Source organism: Loxodonta africana, chromosome 5, assembly GCF_030014295.1.
Source record: "Loxodonta africana isolate mLoxAfr1 chromosome 5, mLoxAfr1.hap2, whole genome shotgun sequence".
NCBI lineage: Eukaryota > Metazoa > Chordata > Mammalia > Proboscidea > Elephantidae > Loxodonta > Loxodonta africana.
Genome location: NC_087346.1, coordinates 101739006 through 101759892, shown reverse-complemented (window position 1 = coordinate 101759892; position 20887 = coordinate 101739006). Strand labels below are relative to the sequence as shown.

Genomic DNA, 20887 nt, shown 5'->3' with positions numbered 1-20887 from the left:
CTGCGGGTGTGGTCTACGCAGCGTGGACCTACGTCTCCGCCCTATACCCGCCGTGGGGGCCACACCTGCCGGGACCAAGGGCTGCGGCTCCGGCGCGCGGGCGCGCAGGGGTAGAGCTGGGAACCAGGTTGGTGAGGATGGAGAGGGTGAAGGCGAAGAGGAGCCTAGAGAACGGAAAGGAGACGGAAAAAGGGAAAATTAGGGACAAAAGAAAGGAGGAGAAAGCGAAAAGGAAGGAATCGGAGGAGAAAATTAAGGGAAAAGAAAAGACGGGGAAAGAGAAAGGGAAGGAGGAGAAAAATAAGGAGAAAGAGGAGAAGAGGAAAGAGCAAGGGAAGGAGACAGAGAAAGAGAAGGAACAATTAAAGGAAAAAGAAGAGGAGAAAAAGAATAACAGCGTCTTGACGAGACCCCCGGTCGAGCCGCCGGTAAGAGAACTGGTGCGGCGGGGATCCGCCCAGGGCCCTCTCCCCCTAAGGCCATTGTCCCGCGTTCAGGCTCCGGCGGCGGCTCTGTTACGTGCTAGACGCCCGACCACGCTCGGGAGAAAACCGGGTCCTTCACGGGCTTTTTGTCTGTGGGTGGAAGGGCACGTGCCGAACTTCGAACGACCCATCGCCAGCCCCTTCTTACCGCCCCCTTGTCCACCCTCACCCCGAGCCCTAAACTGACGTCGTAACCCTCGTCAGGTCTGTTGATTAGGAAGAAGAGATCATAGTTTTCACAGGTACGCTGGAAATGGTCCTTTTCCTGCCCCTATCTCTGTCCAGCGCCAAACTCTAGTGTACAGACCACCTGACAACATTTAGAAACCAGCCCGAAACCGAAGCGTCCTGGGAAACAGGCTCTCAGAAGCCCTTTCCGTTGAAGACATCCTTTGTCGGAAGATGCAGGGCCTTGGCCGCTCCTGAATTTATGTAGGTTTTATTTTGGGCTGTTTGGTGCTTTTTGCGTGGGCCATATGGTTACTGCTTCCATTGTTTTCAGACCACCAGTGCGCAAAGGGGATGGTCAGAAACTTTTAAGAAACCAGTGTTCGAGTCAGTTTGATGAAGTCTGTGTTCCTGGAGTACTGGGCTAGCTCCTTGGCCCAGAGCTGCTTTCTAGTTCTAAACAATTTGAATTACTAAAGGAGATTTGATATCTCTAAAACAAACTACATAAATCCGTTTAAGATTAAAGGAATAAACTGTTCACAAAGAAGAACGATGTGTAGAATTACATTTCATGTCAGAACACTGGGTTTACAATTTTCCCTGATTTCCTCAAGTGATGATAAACATGAGGATGTATATTTGACTGAAATATATAAGTAAAATGTCAAGCATTGGTGACTGTAGGAGAGTCTTGGAGGCAGCGCTGTGATTGGAATGGGAGTAGAGAGCTGTTTCTATTCAAGATATTTCATAGATCTAAGAGGTCATTTAGGTACCACCGGAAGGAAACCCTGGTGCCGTAATGGTTTAGAGTTCTGCTGCTAACCAAAAGATCAGCAGTTTGAATTCACCAGGTGCTGCTTGGAAACGCTGTGGCGTAGTTCTGCGCTGTCCTATATAGGGTCCACCAGGTACTTGTTGGAAACTCTATGGGGCAGTTCTGTGTCCTGTGAGTTGGAATTGACTCGATGGATGACACCGGGTTTGGTTTTCCGGTTTTGAACAAGGAAAATATAACACCATTGATTGTAAGACACGTCATAATTTCAGAGGTGTTAAAATGTGGGAAAAGATGTGCATCACAGAATTGATGAAATATGTGGGAGTAGCCCGAGCAGGGCCACTGGGTAAAGATTGTGGGGTAACACAGCCCCCTCCCTCCAGCCGTTTCTTGATGCCACTGTTGCTTTAAAGCATGTGATCTTAAACCATCCAAGGAAAGTTCCTGTTCCTTACCATAGCACACTCTCAGAATGCCGTTATAACATTTAGCTGTGATGGGAACAGGTGGGGAAGCAGGTAGGTAACCCCTATGGAAATTCCATTTGCTTTAATAGCTATCAAGAATTCACTGCAAGAACAAATATGTATTTTATTGAATTCTGTTATTCTCTAGACAGCCTTTATAAATCATGTTCTCTCTATACAAGTCTCTATTAGGCCAGACCTTAAAACATCTTACTTTCCTATCCAAACCCAAGCCAAACTTGTTGCCGTGGAGTCTGTTCCAACTCGTGACCCTATAAGACAGAGTAGAACTACCTCATAGAATTTCCAGCGAGCGGCTGGTGGATTCAAACTGCCAATCTTTTGGTTAGCAGCTGAGCTCTTAAACACTGTGCCACCAGGGCTCCATTACTTTCAAACAGATCATTTTAAAAAAGAAAAGGAAATAGAGTAAACATTCTAATGCTGTTTAGGATCACTTTTTTCCAGAAATCCAGTCTTAATCTAACATCAGCATTCAGTGTTCAAGCAGAACCAGTAGAAATTTATCAGTTCCCTCTTATTTTGAAACCGGAGTAGTTCAGTTCTTCACACGTGGTATCCCCATGAGTCCAAAAGGTCACAACAACCTTGAAGACCCTGTGGAATGTAGTTTTACTCTGCGCACATATAGGGTCTTCACGAGTCGGAATCGACTGGATTGCAACTGCTTTAGTTTTTTTGGTTTTAGCCATTGGAGGCAATTACTAATGTAATTAGTAACTTCTCCATTAGGCTCTTTGGAAAATAGAATTGATTTTCTGTGAGTAATCTGGCAGTATTGTTTGTTAGTGTTTACATGAAGATTTGCCTAGAAACAACTTTTCTGAACATTCTAGTGCAGTCTTCACACCAGTCAGCCCTTCTTGTCCCTCAGTCAAGCTTTGCAATAAACATTTCTAAGGCTGACATTTTGGTGGAATGCATCTTTCTAAAGTTTATTTATTTATAGTTCATCAGCTTTCAAAATAAATGCTCATTTGTGATTGGTACTGGTCGAACCATTTCTGTAACCTCATTTAATCATAATCCTTGCATTAAAAAATTTAAGAGGGGAACCTTGTCCTAGGATCTTATAATCTAGTTATCTAATTGGGAAGACAACAATAATAATATGAGGCGTTAGATGCTTACGCTTTGAGTGGCACAGTCAATCCGTGAACCACAGAGTTCCCAAGACCCCAAACCACAAGCTGAATTCTGGTGTAGTCCCTAACACATGAACCCACGAAGCAAAGTGAAGTCTGGAAATTGGTCCTGTAATCTGTGGCACCACCCGTAACTTCAGATATAAAGTCTTTATTTGATAGACTGACCAGGAGTTGGGGGAGGGAGACGGGATGTGAGATTATCACGTAATTACTGGCTGATTATGAAATATAAATTGATTGGTACAGTTTGTTCTCCATCATCTCCACAGATGTACTCGATTTGATTCCTGTGTATTCCATCTGGTGAGGTCCACTGTGTAGTTGCCATTTATGTTGTTGAAAAAAGGTATTTGCAATGAATAAGTTGTTGGTCTTGCAAAATTCTATCATGTGATCTCACGTTGTTTCTAACACCAAGGCCATATTTTTCCACTACTGAATCCTTCTTTGTTTCTCACTTTTATATTCCAATCACCAGTAATTATCAATGCATCTTGATTGCATGTTTGATCAATTTCAGACTGCAGAAATTGGTAAAAATCTTCAATTTCTTTGTCTCTGGCATTAATGATTGGTGCATAAATTTGAATAGTTGTATTTACTGGTCTTCCTTGTAGGTGGATGGCTATTACCCTGTCTCTGACAGCATTATTTTTCAGGATAGATCTTGAAATGTTCTTTGTGACAGTAAATGCAATGCCATTTCAGCCAGTACCAGTCCGTTTCAGCTCACTAATGCCTAGGATATTGATTTTTATGTGTTCCATTTCATTTTTAACAATTTCCAATTTTCCTACATTAATACTACATTCTATACATACTATACTATTTTCCTACATTCATACTGGAACTTGGAACATGGCAAGTTCCAGTTACTAATGGATGTTTGCAGCAGTTTCTTCTCATTTTGAGCCATGCCATATCAGCAAATAAAAGTCCTCAAAGCTTGACTCCATCCACGTCATTAAGGTCAGCTCTACTTTAAGGAGGCATCTCTTCCCCAGTCATATTTTGAGTGCCTCTCAAACTAAGGGGCTTATCTTCTGGCACTATGTCAGACAATATTCTGGTGCTGTTCATAAGGTTTTCACTGGACAATTTTTTTAGAAGTAGACTGCCAGGTCCTTCTTCTAGTCTGTCTTAGGGAGCTCTGCTGAAAGCTGTCCACCATGGATGACCCTGTTGGTGTTTGAAATATCAGTACATAGCTTCCAGCTTCACAGCAACACACAAGCCACCACTCGTATGTGGTGACAGAGTGGTGACAAACAATGGAGAAGCTCAATATCGTTAGCCAGAACAAGACCAGGAGCCAACTGCAGAACAGACCATCAATTGCTCATATGCAAGTTCAAGTTGAAGCTGAAGAAAATTAAAACCAGTCCACTAGATCCAAAGTATGACCTTGAGTCTATCCCGCCTGAATTTAGAGACCATCTCAGGAATAGATTTGATGCATTAAACACTAATGATCGAAGACCAGACAAGTTGTGGGATGACATCAAGGACATCATACATGAAGAAAGCAAAAGGTCATTAAAAAGACAGGAAAGAAAGAAAAGAACAAAATGGATGTCAGAAGAGACTCTGAAACTTGGTCTTGAATGTAGAGAGTAGCTATAGCAAATAGGAAAACAGATGAAGTAAAAGAGCTGAACAGAAGATTTCAAAGCACATCTCAAGAAGATAAAGTATTATAATGATATAATGAAATGTACAAAGATCTTGAGTTAGAAAACCAAAAGGGAAGAACATGCTCAGCATTTCTCAAGCTGAAGGAACTGGAGAAAAAATTCAAGCCTCGAGTTGCAATATTGAAGGATTCTATGGGCAAAAAAATTGAATGAAGCAGGAAGCATGAAAAGAAGATGTAAGTAATACATAGAGTCACTGTACCAAAAAAAAATTAGTTGGTGTTCAACCATTTCTGAGGCAGCAGAAGATCAAGAACCCACACTACTGAGGGACCAAGTCCAAGTTACCGTGAAGGCATTAGTGAAAAACAAGGCCCCAGGAATTGACAGAATATCAATTGAGATGTTTCAGCAAATAGTTGCAACACTGGAAGCACTCACTTGTATGGGCCAAGACATTTGGAAGACAGCTACTTGGCCAGATGACTGGAAGAGATCCACATTTGTGCCCATTCCAAAGAAAGGTGATTCAATGAAATGCAGAAAAAAAATTTTTAATTTTTATTGTGCTTCAAATGAAAGTTTACAAATCAGGTCAGTCTCGCATACAAAAATTTGCATACACCTTATTATGCACTCCTAATTGCTCTCCCTCTAAACAGATAGCACAGCTCTTCCCTCCACTCTCTCTCCTCGTGCCTGTTCAGGTAACTTCTGGCCCCCTCTGCCATCTCATCTCCCCTCCAGATAGGAGATGCCAGCATAGTCTCATGTGTCTACTTGATCCAAGAAGCTCGTTCTTCACCTGTATCATTTTCCATCCCATATTCCAGTCCAGTCTCTGAAGAGTTGGCTGTGGGAATGGTTCCTGTCTTGGGCTAACAGAACATCTGGGGACCATGGCCTCCAGGGTCCTTCTAGTCCCAGTCTGACCATTAAGTCTGGTCTCTTTACGAGAATTTGGGGCCTGCATGGAAATGCAGAAATTATTGAACAATATCATTAACATCACACACAAGTAAAATTTTGCTGAAGATAATTCAAAAGCGTCTGCAACAGTACATCAACAGGGAACTACCAGAAATTTAAGCGAGATTCAGAAGAGGACATGCAACCGGGGATATCATTGCTGATGTCAGATGGATCCTGGCTGAAAGCAGAGAATACCAGAAGGATGTTTACCTATGTTTTATTGACTGTGTAAAGGCATTCGATTGTGTGGATCATAACTAATTATGGATAACATTGCCAAGAATGGGAATACCAGAACACTTAATTGTGCTCGTACAGAACCTGTATATAAAACCAAAAGGCAGTGTTTGAACAGAACAAGGGAATACTGTGTGGTTTAAAATAAACAAAGGTGTGTGTCAGGGTTGTATCCTTTCACCATACTTAGTCTGTATGCTGAGCAAATAATCCGAGAGCCTGGATTATATGAAGCAGAATGCGGCATCAGGATTGGAGGAAGACTCATTAACGGCCTGCATTATGCAGATGACACAACCTTGCTCGCTGAAATCAAAGAGGACTTGAAGCACTTCCTGATGAAGATCAAAGACTACAGCCTTCAGTGTAGATTACACGTCAACATAAAACAAAAATCCTCACAACTGGAACAATAAGCAACATCATGATAAATGGAGAAAAGGTTGAAGTTGTCAAGGATTTCATTTTACTTGGATTCACAATCAGTGCCCAAGGAAGCAGCAGTCAAAAAGTCAAACAATGTATTGCGTTGGGCAAATCTTCTACAAAAGACGTCTTTCAAGTGTTAAAAAGCAAAGATGTCAGTTTGGGGACTAAGATGCGCCTGACCGAGGCCATAATATTTTCGATTGCCTTATATGCATGGGAAAGCTGGACAGTGAATAAGGAAGTAGAATTGATGTCTTTCAATTATGGTGTTGGCAAAGAATATTGAATATACCATGGACTGCCAGAAGAATGAACAAATCTGTCTTGGAAGAGGTACAGCCAGGATGCTCTTTAGAGGGGAGGATGGGCGAGACTTTGTCTCATGCACCTTGGACATGTTATCAGTAGGGACCAGTCCCTGGAGAAGGACATCATACTTGGTAGAGTGTTGGCAAAAAAGAGGAAGACACTCAATGTGATGGATTGACACAGTAACTACAGTCAGTGGGCGCAACATAGCAATGATTATGAGGATGGCACAGGAGTAGGCAGTGTTTCATTCGGTTGTACATAGGGTCGCTACGAATCGTAACTGACTTTGCGGCACCTAACGACACCACTTTGTTCTAGTTCTATAAAAAAAATTTTACAATTTATTTTATTTTTATTGTTGAGAATATACACAGCAGAACATACACTGATTCAACAATTTCTACATGTACAATTCAGTGATATTGATTACAGTCTTCACATTGTGCAGCCATTCTCGCCCTCCTTTTCTGAGTTGTTGTTCCTCCATTAAGATAAACTCACTGCCCCCTAAATTTCTTATATAATCTTTTGAGTTGCTCTTGTCAGTTTGATCCCATGTAAATAGATCTTAAAAGAGCACAATGCTCAAGGCAGACATTCTTTACTAGTTAAGCTAAATTATTGCTTGGTTTTAAGAAGACTTTCACGAAATATTTTTGGTTTAAGTTTTAAAGATTATCTCAGTTTCAGGTGTTCACCCAGCCTCCATGGCTCCAAAAAGTCTGGAGTCCATGAGAATTTGAAATTCTGCAGTGCTTTCCTTTTGATCAGGATTCTTCTATAGAATCTTTGATCAAAATGGTCAATAATGGTAGCCAGGTACTATCCAGTTCTTCTGGCCTCATGGCAGAGGAGGCACTTGTTCCTGGAGGCAAAAAGCTACACTTTCCACTTCCTTCTCCTATTCCTGACTCTTTTTCTTCCTCTTTTGCTGCAGGCAAGTAGAGACCAATTGTTGTACCTTGGATGGCCACTTAAAAGCTTTTACAGCTCCAGGCACTACACCATAAACTAGTAGAACAAAAGCACTAAACATGTTAGTAGGGCAATTAACTGGAATTTTACAGGAAACCATGAATCTAAACTTCCAAACCAAGGAAGTAAATCCCGTGAAGTGCCTGGTTGTACATAAGCAGCCTCAGCAACTATTTTTTTTTTTGTTCATGGTTGTAAATCTAGTCCTATATAATTTTTGTGAAGTTCTGTTCTGGCTGACAATTTCATGAATATTATTGGGTCCTACCACAGGTTATCTGGGAAACAAAAGAAGAAAGAAAACAAAACCCTACTCTTCAGGAGTCTACTGATTACATGGATGTATTGATTTATCTTTTGTTTCGCAGGAGAAAAACAAGCAGATCATAGTACTGGGCTTGGATGGAGCAGGAAAAACCAGTATCCTCCACTCTCTAGCTTCAAACAGACTCCAGCACAGTGTGGCACCTACCAAAGGTTTCAATGCAGTGTGCATCAACACTGAAGACAAACAGATGGAGTTCCTGGAGAGTAAGCCTGTCTTCTTCATTGCAGTTACAGGATAGCTGTGTTTTGTTATATCTTAAGCCAAGTAGGATGTCATCAACATGGAGTCCTTGTGAGAAGTAACACTGGGTCAGATTTTTCCAGTAACACTGGATCAGGCTTTCAGAATGTGTGTGTAGTTTAATTAATACTAGGGCACATTGTGGACCAAACAACTTTCTGCTCTTTGTATTTTCTTCTTTGAGCAGTGGTAGTGGTAAAGGGGAGTTTGGAGGAAGGCTTTAGCACCCCTTTTATAATCTCTTGAGTCTCCCTCCTCTCACACATCCCAAATCAACAAGCAGTTTAAGTAAATACAATGTGTTCCTCTTCTGCAAATGCAATTATAGACAAATCTCCAACTTCATATTCTAACCAGATGGGAGTCCAGAAGCCCCTGATATATAGAAACCTTGGAGTCATTACCTTTCTAAATATTGCAGTTTCCCAGAGTTGGAGAAACTCTTTACCCTCTCTCCCTGGATGATCTCATCTGCTCTCATGGCATTAAATGATATGTATGTGCTAATGACTCCTAAATTTACATATCCAGTCCACGCACATCCAAAATGTCTCCTGACATCTCCACTTGCATGGTAAAGCAGAATTTTTAATGTATCCCATATCTCTTCCTTTCCCTGTAATCTACTGGTCAATAAATAGCCTCTCACTGAAGATGCTGAAGCAAAAAAAAGTCTCAATATATGAAAAACAAATTTTAAAAATGATCAAATTACAGGAAGAAATGGACAAACCTACCATTGGAGTGAGAGATTGCAACATATCTTTGTCAGAAATTCAACAAAGATACATAAGAGTTGAACACAGCACGTTTGATCTACTGGACAATATAAAATTTTACATCCACATAGAGTATACATTGGTCTCTCACACAAATGGAACATTTACCAAAATCGACCACACCCTGGGCCCTAGAGCAAGTCTTAACAAATTTCAAAGGGGCACTATACAAACCATGTTCTCTGGGTACATTGCAGTTAAGTTAGAAGTTAATAACTAAAAGATAAATTTAAAATCCCTGTGTAGGTGAAATACCATGGTATCCACAGTCTGCTTTCAGATGGTTGGCAAAAAGAAAGTGTCTGTGTAGGTGGATAGAGAGAGAGATGGAGCAGTTGTGGCAAAATGTTAACAGTGGTGAATCTAGGTGAGAGGTATACAGGTCTTCATTGTACTGGTCCATGAGCTCTTCTGTCTGTGTCGGTTTGACTTTTTTTTTAATTAACTACATTTTGAAAAAGGAAAAATTCAGCATATATTTGCAAGTTTAGAAACATGTTTCTAAATAACTCATAGTTGAAAGATAAAATCATAATGGGAAATTTTCAATATTCAGGACTGAGTAATTGTTTTTTTAAAAACTTCCGGTGAAAACTTTGGCATGCGGCAAAGATAATGCATTTAAAGAAATTTTTAACCTTAAATGCTTATGTCTGAGAGGAAGACAGCTGAACATTTATGGGTTAAATATACATATAAATTAGAAAAAGAACAACAGAGTTAAATTCTCAAAGGAAGTGGAGGAAAGGAAATAATACAGAGCAGAATAAAATTGATAACAAAGATACAATAGCAAAAATCAGCAAAGTCAAAAGTTCCCCATTGCCATCAAGCCCAACTCATAATGACCTTATAGGACAGAGTGGAACTACCCCATAGGGTTTCCAAGGCTGTAATCTTTATGGAAGCAGACTGCTGCATCTTTCTCCCACAGAGTGGCTGGTAGGTTGGAACCTCTGATCTTTTGGTTATCAGCCATGTGCTTAACTACTGGGCCATCAGGGCTCCTTAGTCAAAAGTTAGTTCCTTGAAAATACAAAATAGACAAACCTCTGGTAAAATTGATAAAAACAAAAATCTAGAAAGCAGATAAATAATATAAGTGAAAAAGAGCACAACATTGATTAAAGTAAGAATATAGCATCAACAAATTTATGCCAGTAAAATAGAAAAACCTGGATGAAGTGGAAAAAAAAAATCGTATAAAAAGCTATCTTATGAAACCTGACTCAGAAAGAAAGAAGAACCTTGAGTAGTTTGAAACCATTAAAGAAATTAAATCAGTAGCTAAAAGTTGCCCCGTAATAAAAACACCAAGCCAGCTGGTTTTATAGGTAAGTTCTATCAATCCTACTTTTATATAAACTCTTCCAGAGAAAAGAATACTCCCTGACTAACTGTATGAGAAGGAGCCATGGTGGTGCAGTGGTTAAGTACTTGGCCGCTAACCAAAATGTCAGCGATTCGAACCCACCAGCTGCCCCATGAGGAAAGGTGGCAGTTTGTTTCCGTAAAGCTTACAACCTTGGAAATGCTATGAGGCAGTTCTACTTTGCCCTATAGGATTGCTATGAGTCTGAATCAACTGGAAAGTTATGGATTTTTTTGGTTTAACTGTATGAGGTCACTGGGTACCAAAACCAGATAAAGACAGTATAACAAAAGGAAATTATAGGTCTCTCTCATTCATTAACATAGATGCAGAAATGCTAACAAAATAGTAGCAAACCAAATTCAGTTAATGTATAAAAGAGATAATGTAACATGACTAAGTTGGATTTCTTCAGGAGTGAAAGGTTGGTTTGACATTTGAAGATTCTATAAATGTAATTCAGCACATTACCAATTAAAGGTTAAAAAAAAATGTGATCACCTCAATATAAGCAGAAAAAGCATATACTAAATTCAATTCCAATTTATGATAAAAATTCTTAATATGCTAAGGATAAATGAGAATTCCTTAATCTGCCAGAACTTCAGAACACATGATTCCTAAACATACAGTATTAGAAGTACCCAAACCCACTGCCATGAAGTCGATTCCGACTCATAGCGACCCTACAGGACAGAGTAGAACTGCCCCATAGAGTTTCCAAGGAGCGCCTGGCAGATTCAAACTGCTGACCTCTTGGTTAGCAGCTGTAGCACTTAACCACTACGCCACCAGGGTTTCCACATTAGAAGTAGTTCTTGGAAAATTAGGAAAGGACAAGGCTGCCAGTGATCAATGCTTCCATTCAATATCGTCAGTTCAAGAAAAAGAAATATGGATTAGTAAGAAAGAAAAACAGTAGTTATTTACAAATTATGTGATTGTCTTCAAAGAAAACCTGAAAGACTTTTCAGGTTATTAAAAATGATAAAGTTTAGCAAAACAGAAAAAACCCATTCCTGTCGACTCCTAGTGACCCTGTAGGACAGAGTAGAACTGCCCCATAGGGTTTCCAAGGAGTGGCTGGTGGATTTGAACTGCCAGCCTTTTGATTAGCAGCCATAGTTCTTAAACACTGCACTACCAGGGCTCCAAAGTTTAGCAAGGTGACTGTATATAAGAATGATATTAAAAAACCAATTACATTTCTGTTATTTAGCAATAAGCAGCAAATACAGTTTTTTTTTAAATTTATAATAGCAAAGAAAAGTACAAGATAAAATGCCTGTTCAGTATGGAGAAAATTTTTAAATGTCATTGGAAAAAAACCTAAATCAATGGAGTGATGATAAAGTTTGCACGAATAGGAAGGCACAGCATTAAAAAGATTTAAGTTCTCCCCAAATTGATGCTTCGATACAATTCAATTCCAACCATAATCTCAAAAGGAATTTTTTAAAAACTTGATAATCGAAGGTGTAAAAATATGCGAGATGCTCTGAAAGAAAATAAAAGCGTGCACTTGAGCTATCAAATATCGAGTCTAATTGTTATGGATTGGATTGTGTCCCCCAAAAATGTGTGTCAACTTGGCTAGGCCATGATTCCCAGTATTGTGTGGTTGTCCTTCGTTTTGTGATCTGATGTTATTAAACTGTGTTGTAAATGCTACCCTCTGTGATGTTAGGAGCCCTGCTGGCACAGTGGTTAAGTGTTGGGCTACTGATCAAAATTGGTCAGCAGTTCAAATCCACCAACCGCTCCTTGGAAACTCTATGTCGCAGTTCTTCTCTTGTCATATAGGGTCGCCATGAGTCAGAATTGACTCAAGGACAATGGATTTTTTTTATGATGTTAATGAGGCAGAATTAGAGGCAGTTACATTAAAGAGGCAGGACACAATCTACATACAGGATTAGGTTTTAAGTCGATCTTTTTTGAGATATAAAAGAGAGAAGCAAGCAGAGAGGAGAGGGACCTCCTACAACCAAGAAAGAAGAGCAGGGAGCGGAGCACATCCTTTGGACCCAGGGTCCCTGCACTGAGGAGCTCCCAGACCAGGAAGATGGGTTACAAGGACCTTCCCCTAGAGCTGGCAGAGAGAGAAAGCTTTCACCTGCAGCTGACAATCTGAACTTGGACTTCTGGCCTTTTAAACTGTGAGAGAATAAACTTCTGTTTGTTAAAGCCATCTACTGGTAGTATTTCTGTAATGAAACCAAAAATAACTAAGACACTTATTAAAAAGGTATAAAATTAAGACTGTGTAGTAATGGCACAGGAATAAACAAAGTGACCAAATGAACAGAAAAGAAAGCCAACTGGGGAAAGGAGAGATTATTCAATAGATAGTGGAGGAACAACAAGTAAACAGTGAAATTGGTTTTCTATTTCTCACAATATACAAATGTACACATCAATTTCAGATGGATTGAAGCCAAGTGTAAAAGGCTTTGTGAAGAAAATAGAGAACATATTTGTGTGTTCAGGACAAAGAATATACAGGATACCTAAAGCAATAACCTAAAAAATGATCAATAAATTCAACTGCACTAAGATTAAGATGTAGATGCTCATCAAAAGATGCCACAAAATGGCATCTGGGTTCTTAAAAGCTAGCAAGCGGCCGTTTAAGATGCATCAATTGGCCCAAACCCACCTGGAGCAAAGGAGAATGAAGAACACCAAAGACACAAGGTAATTATGAGCCCAAGAGACAGAGAGGGCCGCGTGAACCAGAGACTCCATCAGCCTGAGACCAGAAGAACTACTGGCTACCACCAGTGACCACTTTGATAGGGAACACAACACAGAGTCCCTGATGGAGCAGGAGCAAAGTAGGGCATAGAACTCAAATTCTAGCAAAAAGACCAGACAGTGGTCTGAGTGAGACTGGAAGAACCCTGAAGGATATGGTGCCCGGACTCTCTGTTAGCCCAAAACTAAAACCATTCCCAAAGCCAGCTCTTCAGACAAAGATCAGACTGGACTATAAGACATAAAATGATACTCGTGAGGAGTATGTTCCTTAGCTCTAGTAGATAATACATGAGACTAAATGGGCAGCTCCTGTCCGGAGGCGAGATGAGAAGGCAGAAAAGAACAGGAACTGGTTGAATGGGAAATCCGGGGTGGAAAGGAGGAGTGTGCTGTCACATTGTAGGGAGAGCAACTAGGGTCACATAACAATGTGTGTATAAATTTTTGTATGAGAAACTAACTTAAACTGTAAACTTTCTCTTAAAGCGCAATAAAAAAAGGAAAAAAAATCGCTACAAAAAAAAAAAGGCCAAAAATGGGAGAAGATACATGTATGCAATGCATATAACCAATAAATGATTAGTATAAATCACAAAAAATAAAGAATTGCTACAAATAAATAAGAAACACAAAATTAGGCAAAAGATATTAATGGATATTTTTCATAAAAGGAAACAAATTAGAAATGAAACATTTTTTAGCCCACCACTCTGATCTGTTGTTTTAGTAGCCTCATTCCATTTTCTGGAGCCGTAAGTGATAAACGTGCAGTGGCTGGAATGGCTGTTACATGTAACGGGATTGGGAGACATCCTTTGTATTCAATGTCTTTTATGCTGATCCTTTGTGATTCTGCAAAGAATGAACCACTTGTGAAGGGTAAATATTCCCACCAACTGTAGCCCAAGTAACAGCCCTCTGGTGCTACTAAGAATTGGGCACGCTGTACTATAGCAGTGTTCAGAAATGATCTAGATGTGCCCTTCCTGCCTCCTCAGTAGACGCTCCTGCAATTTCTTTACTTTTTTAATAATAATATTTTATTGTGTTTTTGGTGAAGTTTTACACACTTGATAGGTTCCCATTCAGCATTCTCTACACAGGTTGTTGAGTGACATTGGTTACGTTTTTCACGATTCATGAATGTTCTCATTATTTTTGTTTGCAATTTTTTCTTTTTTTTTGTACTTTCCTCTCCTTTTTGCTGTAGTTGGTGGCAGTGAACCTTTCCGTTCTTACTGGGAAACGTACCTATCCAGGGGATTGCTGCTGATCTTTGTGGTAGATTCAGCAGATCACAACCGATTACCTGAAGCCAAAAAACATCTTCATCAATTGATAGGAACAAACCCGATCCTTCCTCTGGTCGTGTTTGCAAACAAACAGGTAAAAGTTTATATAAATATGGATTGTACTCAACAGCTTTATATTAATACAGAAAATAGAAATGTATACTTTAATAACTAAACATTCAACAATATGCTGTATATTCAATTCAGTTTATACTTAGTGGATGTGGAACATTGGAGTATGGCTTATCATAAACCATAATAAATACCTTACACCGTAGTACGTGTATGTTACTTCTCCATATTTTTTTAAGTAAAAAATCATGAACTCTTTGAAGTGTATAGAAATTATAGAGGATACCCATGTACTCACTACCCCAACTTGGTTAAATCTTAACATTTTGCCCTGTTTGCTTCAGAGCTTCCTCCCTTCTAATGTTAAAATCTTGGATGTAATTGAAACTCTCTCTACATCTTTACCTGAACTCATTCTCCTGCCTCTCCAGTGATAACCGCTTTTCCTGATTTTAGTGATTATCATTCCCTTGGACTGGGTTTGTATGTTTTTATACCTTTATTACATTTTCTTACAGTTATAGATACATTATCTGTCTCTAGAGGAATTGTTGAGCTTTTCAATTTGTGCATACTCACTTTTACTAGATACCACCAAGTTGCTTTCCAAAGATGTTACGCTAGTTTATTCTTCCACCAGCAGAATATAACGGTTTCTGCAGCTCCGCATCCTTGCCAATAGGTGGTATTGTCAGACTTTTCAATTTTTATTAATCTGATGGAATAAAATTGTATCATCTTATTTTAATTTGCATTTCCTTAATTATTAGTGAGTTTGAAAGTCTTTTCATAAGTTTATTGATTACTGAAGTGCCTATGTCTGTGAATTACCTATTACAGTGAAACCTGTAAGAGCCGGAACTTGACAGGACTGTCTTGTCTTTCTGGGTCTTGAAAGTTTTCTGCCTTTGACAGGGTGCAATTTTACCACTTTTCTAGCACTGTCTATTAGTGGAGAATATTTGAGTTTTCCTTCTCTGACAGGTTTCTGCCTTACACAGGTTCTGGCATTGCAAGTTTTACTGTAATATCTTTTCCCCTCTTCTGTTAGGTTGCTTATCTTTTCTTATTTGAGTTAAAGGAGTCTTTCCTGTATTTTGAAAAAAAAAAAATCCTTTGTCACTGGTGTCACAATGGTTAAGCACTTGGCTGCTAACTAAAAGGTCGGTGATTCGAACCCACCAGCAGCTCCATGGGAGAAAAGACCTGGCAATCTGCTCCCGTAAAGATTATAGATTAGGAAACCCTGTGGGGCAGTTCTACTCGGTTGTAATAAGAGCCCCAATGAGTTGGAATCGACTCTACCTGCAGACCCCAGCTCCCTTCCATGACTGGGCAAGTACATATGGTAATGAGGTGAGAGTATCTTAATACATTGGAGGAACCCGACCCAAGAGATTGAGAAATGGAAATTCAGGACTTCTGGACGTAGCACAAAACCCTGGTGGCACAGTGGTTAAGAGCCATGACTGCTAACCAAAAGGTCAGCAGTTCAGATTCACCATGTTCTCCTTGGAAACTATGGGGCAGTTCTACTCTGTCCTATAGGGTGGCTGTGAGTTGGAATCAACTCGACAGCAATGGGTTTGGTTTGATTTTGGTTTGGACATAGCACTAAGGAGCCCTGGTGGTGCAGTGGTTAAGTGCTTCGCTGCTAATGGAAGGATCAGCAGTTCAAACCCACCAGCCACTCTGTGGGAGAAAGACGTAGCAGTCTGCTTCGGTAAAGACTGCAGCCTTGGAAACCCTATCAGGCAGTTCTACTTTATCCTGTAGGGTCACTATGAGTCAGAATTGACTCAATGGCAGCAGCTTTGGTTTTGTTTTTTATGAGTCAGAATTGACTGGAGGGCACACTGTTACAATAATGGTGCATTACAAATATCTTCTCTACCATCCTGGTGGTTTATCATATCACTCTGCTTTTGGTGTCCTTTTTTATACAGAAGGTTCCCATTTTTAATACTCAGATTTATCAGTACTTTTCTCTGTGGTTTGTACATGAGGTTGGATAAACAGAGCCATTCGATGTTATATTTAATAGCTTTTACTTGAACTTAATAATGAATTGTGTATTCTAGTTTAAGGTACATTCCTGTTGATAGTCCTTGGCCAAAATATTTAATCTATGCTTTTAGATAACTCATTGTTCCAAGTTATTACATAATAGGTTTTAAAAAGTCATCTTGCTTTCTTTACTCTTTGGATAATGAATTCTGTTAAGACATAATTATATAAGTATGGAATAACCCCAGCATTTGTACTTGATGTGCTTTATCATTACAAGAAATCCCTCCTTCCATCTAATGCCCTCCCTCTCTCATTCTCTTCCTTCCCCAATACCATGACATTATTAACCTGCAACATCATCCATGCTAACGCATCTGTTAACACAGCTACAAAAATTACAACAGGTTCTAGGATTAAATGAATGCAGTTTTCAAACAAACAATATATTGAGACTACCAACATCCATCGAGGTAGTTAATTCCAGCCAAATACCAGGTACAGCACATGAGGCTTACAGTGATGAAACGTGATAGGTTTATATTGGTACGGGGGAAAAAATGACACAGTACCAGATTATTTCCAGTTTAGGGGAACACTGTAAAACAACAAAAAGCCAATTATAAATGAGTTTTAGAAGTGAAAATGCCAATTGAGCTAATTCTGACTTCCATTGCCTCAATTCTTCTCCTGTGACTTTCCATTGAGTTGTCTAATTCTGCAATTTTATTGTTAATCTTCTGAATTTCTGTTTACTGTCTCTCTATGGATTTCTTGCAGCCTGTTAAATCTGTCATTATGCTCTTCTCTATTCTTCTTAAGTTCTTCTGTTGCTTTGTCTGTGTGCTGCTTGGCTTGTTCTGCGTCATGCCTGATCTCCTTACTGATCTCTTGAAGAGTTCTGTATGTTAATCTTTTGTAATCTACCTCTGGTAATTCCATGAAGTTATCTTCATTAAAAAGATTTCTTGATTCTTTGTTTTGGGAGCTTTCTGAAACCATCATGGTCTGCCTCTTTATATGATTTGGTATTGACTGTTGTCTCCCAGCCATCAATAAGTTATCTATTTTATGTTTGCTTACTGTGTCCTAGCTTCTTGTTTCGTTACGCCCAAATAGGCTGCTCCTGTGAGCTAGTTTGATTATTGGTGCCTTTGAAGCTCTAACATTCTGTCACTGGGTGGTTAGAGCTGTTACTAGGTATGTGAGCCCAAGAGTCCATTTACTTTTCTTGTATGGATTCAACTAATGTGTCCAGGCAGTCGTTCACCAGGTGTGTGGTCCAAGCTCTCACCTACAGACCTAGGCAGGCAGGGGTGATTGGTGTAGGCACAGGTATCTGTCTGCAGTAGGGGGTCACGCACTGAGCAAGGCAGGGGGGTGACAGCTGCCAGTCTGTGAAGAAAGCGTGTCCCTGTTCCCTAGAGCGCGTAGGTGGGTGGGTTTTGCAGCCAGACTATGGGCACCCAATCCTGTTGGCTGTAAGGACTGAGAGGTACCACTTATTCTTGGACCCCTATCACAGGTGGCTAGGTGGTGTGGGTGGAGTGACCAGTCCTCAGGCCTCTGATGTGGGTAGGTGAGGACCCTGCTTAATAGGCAGAGTGGTGTGAAATGTCCCGAATTTGCATCTCCACCATACAGCTGATACAGTTGAGGTTAGACTTCAGGTATATACCCTGTTGCACTGTGTTAATGGGGGCCTACATTGTTGTAATGAGCCCACACAGGTCTATGCAGGGGTGAAAGGCATTCAAAGTTGGGGACCCCTTATGTCTGTGCCTAGGCAAAGGAGCTATTTCCGCCCTGAGTTCCCCGCTTAGGGGAGTCAGCAGATTATTTTTTCCTGTTTGTTAATTTGTTCCCTCTCCAAAACCAGGAGAATGGCACAGGGCACGTGACGGGCCCTACTTCTGGCCCAGGGGACATGGCTGTCTCTGAAGCCAGCTTGGACCCAGTGCAGAGCAGGAAGGGGGACAGGTAAATGGGAGAGAGGTGTTTCCCCAAAGAAGTGTTTTTTGATCTGCACAGTAGGTTAGACGCGTGTACTTTTGCCAATTGAGCACTGCTTTTCACTGATTCTGGAGGCATAAGTGGACTCTTCACTGCTTGGTCTCTCCCAATGTGGAAAACGCGTCCCAAACACCACTGCTTGCCTCATCGGGCTTGGGCCAGCAGATCCAGCCTGCGGAGTGCTCGTTCCTGCCAGGTCAGGTCTGGCAACTCCTTGCTGCTTCTGAACCATCTCTCCGTCTCCCTACTGCTCAGTCCGATTCCTCAACTTTGCCTTTGATGTTCAGGGCTCCTAGATTGTTATATATAATCGATTCATTTGTTTCTTTGAGTCTGTGTTGTAAGAGGGACCACAGGAAGTGTCTGACTACGCCGCCATCTTGGCCCCACCCAAACAGCCATCCTTTCGGCTAGTAGTTGACTACTTAGGTTGGAATCAACTGCAACCTGAGTAACAACAAACATCTCTCTGCCGTTTACTGTGGATTTCCCTCCCCTGAGCCTCTGACATCTCGCAGTCTCATCCTCTTTCTCTTCACCTGTCTCTCCCCTCTCTGCCTTCCTTTTCCACCACCTCATTTTCTAATCCCACGTACTTCCTGCTCCCTTCTCTATCTCCCTCCAGCCCTCAAAATTTGATACAAAATATTATATTTCAGTAGAAATAATGGCCGTAAATGAAAACTCACAAAGCAAATGCTATAATCAGTAAAATTTGATAAGGACAAAAAAATGACTAATGAATCAAGTACCTGTTGTTAAATATAAATTAAAGAATTGATCATATTAAAATAATCTTAGGGGGAAAAAAAAGCCAGAAGAACAAAATTGGTAGCAGAGTGACTGCTCTGTACAGAAAATTGATCGAGGAGTTATATTGGTTTGGCTTGATTCCGGATAATACTTTTTTTCTTTTTTTTTACTGTTGTAAAAATATATATAACACAACATTTGCCAATTCAACGTTCCAGAAAATATTTTTTTGATGATAATTCATAAATGCTGGTATGGTATAGTTCTCATGAAAATATTTACATTCAAATGACTTTGGGCTGTACTAATGGGGTCACAGTGTTCTCTGTATCAAAATGATGGGTTCATTGGGAGTAGTAAATGAGAGTAACTCTTCCAAAAGATTGCAAATTAACCAAATTTTTCTGTTTTTCCATTCTGGGTTAAGGATCTTCAAGCAGCATATCATATAACAGATATCCATGATGCTTTGGCATTATCTGAGGTGGGAAATGACAGGAAGATGTTCTTGTTTGGAACCCAAGTGACTGAGAATGGTGCAGAGATACCCTCCATCATGCAGGATGCCAAAGACCTGATCGCACATCTGGCTGCAGATGTGCAGTGACCAGGACCTGGCCCATTGCACAGATCACCATCTACATGTCATCAGGAGTGCTAAGCTTCAAGCTTGAAGCCAAAGGCTCCCACGTTCAAATAAAAAATAAGCCATTTCCTATTTTTTCAATGCATGGCATATGTACAAAGATAATGTTAATTTATTAAGAGCATCTATTTAGGTTTTGAACTTAAAAAATACTTGTAGACAATGTATTTTGGGATTTTAACCAACAGAATTAAAATGAACATGAGCAAGTATTACTCCCATCTGTGATCTTTAAATGACACGAAATTTTGTATTAAAATATTTTAATAAGCGTTTTCTTTTCAAGTGAAGGTCCAGGTGCATTCAAAGCAGATCCATTTAACACTGCAGGGAGAGAGATACCAGTATAGAGTAATGAAAAAAGAAAGTACTACCAAAGCCACATAGAATATAAGTTAACAGCATTCAGAAAGGTTTAGGAAAGGCTTCTCTTCTAAAAACCTGTTACACTAGATGAGAACATTATGGGGATTTGTTTTGTAGCTTCTTGACATTTTTATTTTTATATATAGATAACTGTTTTTCTTGGCTTGCCTTGAAAAAAATAGTGTAACTGGAAATATTTTATAAAAGAGGTTAATTATATTTACCTACCAAACCAAAAAACCAGTTACTGTCACGTGGATTCTGGCTCATGGTGACCGTATGTGTGTCGGAGTAGAATTGTGGTCCTTAGGGTTTCTTTTTTTTTTTTTTTTTTCAATGCAAATTAAATTACTTTTATTGCACAAGAAATACACAAATACACTGTTGTCATAAAAAATTAAAACACTCTGGCTACAGTTTGCTTGGTTCCCTCCCCAGAGGTAACCATTATTATTAATTTAGGGCTTATCCTTCCAAGTTTTTTTTTTTTTCTTTACACCTTACTCCATACTCCCACTTTACTCTCCCCGTAATGAGTCAGCCCTTCCAGCCTCTCCTTTCGTGATATTTTTGCCAGCCTCTAATCCTCTCTACGCTCCTGTCTCCCCTCCAGACAGGAGATGCCAA

The 20887-nt window shown here is 40.0% G+C and overlaps 1 protein-coding gene across 1 annotated transcript; it reads left to right on the top strand.

Annotated features, from left to right (window-relative positions):
• The first annotated feature begins 26 nt into the window (after window positions 1-26).
• ARL9 (ADP ribosylation factor like GTPase 9) lies at window positions 27-20106 on the top strand. The gene is made up of 4 exons (XM_064285761.1): window positions 27-428; window positions 8001-8163; window positions 14322-14497; window positions 19676-20106. The coding sequence occupies exons 1-4, from the start codon at window positions 138-140 to the stop codon at window positions 19853-19855; spliced, it is 810 nt and encodes a 269-aa protein (XP_064141831.1). The 5' UTR covers window positions 27-137; the 3' UTR covers window positions 19856-20106.
• The last annotated feature ends 781 nt before the right edge of the window (window positions 20107-20887 follow it).

What these genes read in the sequence shown, in the direction of transcription:
- ARL9 (XM_064285761.1), top strand. Translation starts at nt 138, where the DNA reads ATGGAGAGGGTGAAGGCGAAGAGGAGCCTAGAGAACGGAAAGGAGACG. An exon ending in GACCCCCGGTCGAGCCGCCG is followed by an intron (nt 429 to 8,000) that starts GTAAGAGAACTG and finishes TTTGTTTCGCAG; the next exon opens with GAGAAAAACAAGCAGATCAT. An exon ending in TCGTGTTTGCAAACAAACAG is followed by an intron (nt 14,498 to 19,675) that starts GTAAAAGTTTAT and finishes TTCTGGGTTAAG; the next exon opens with GATCTTCAAGCAGCATATCA.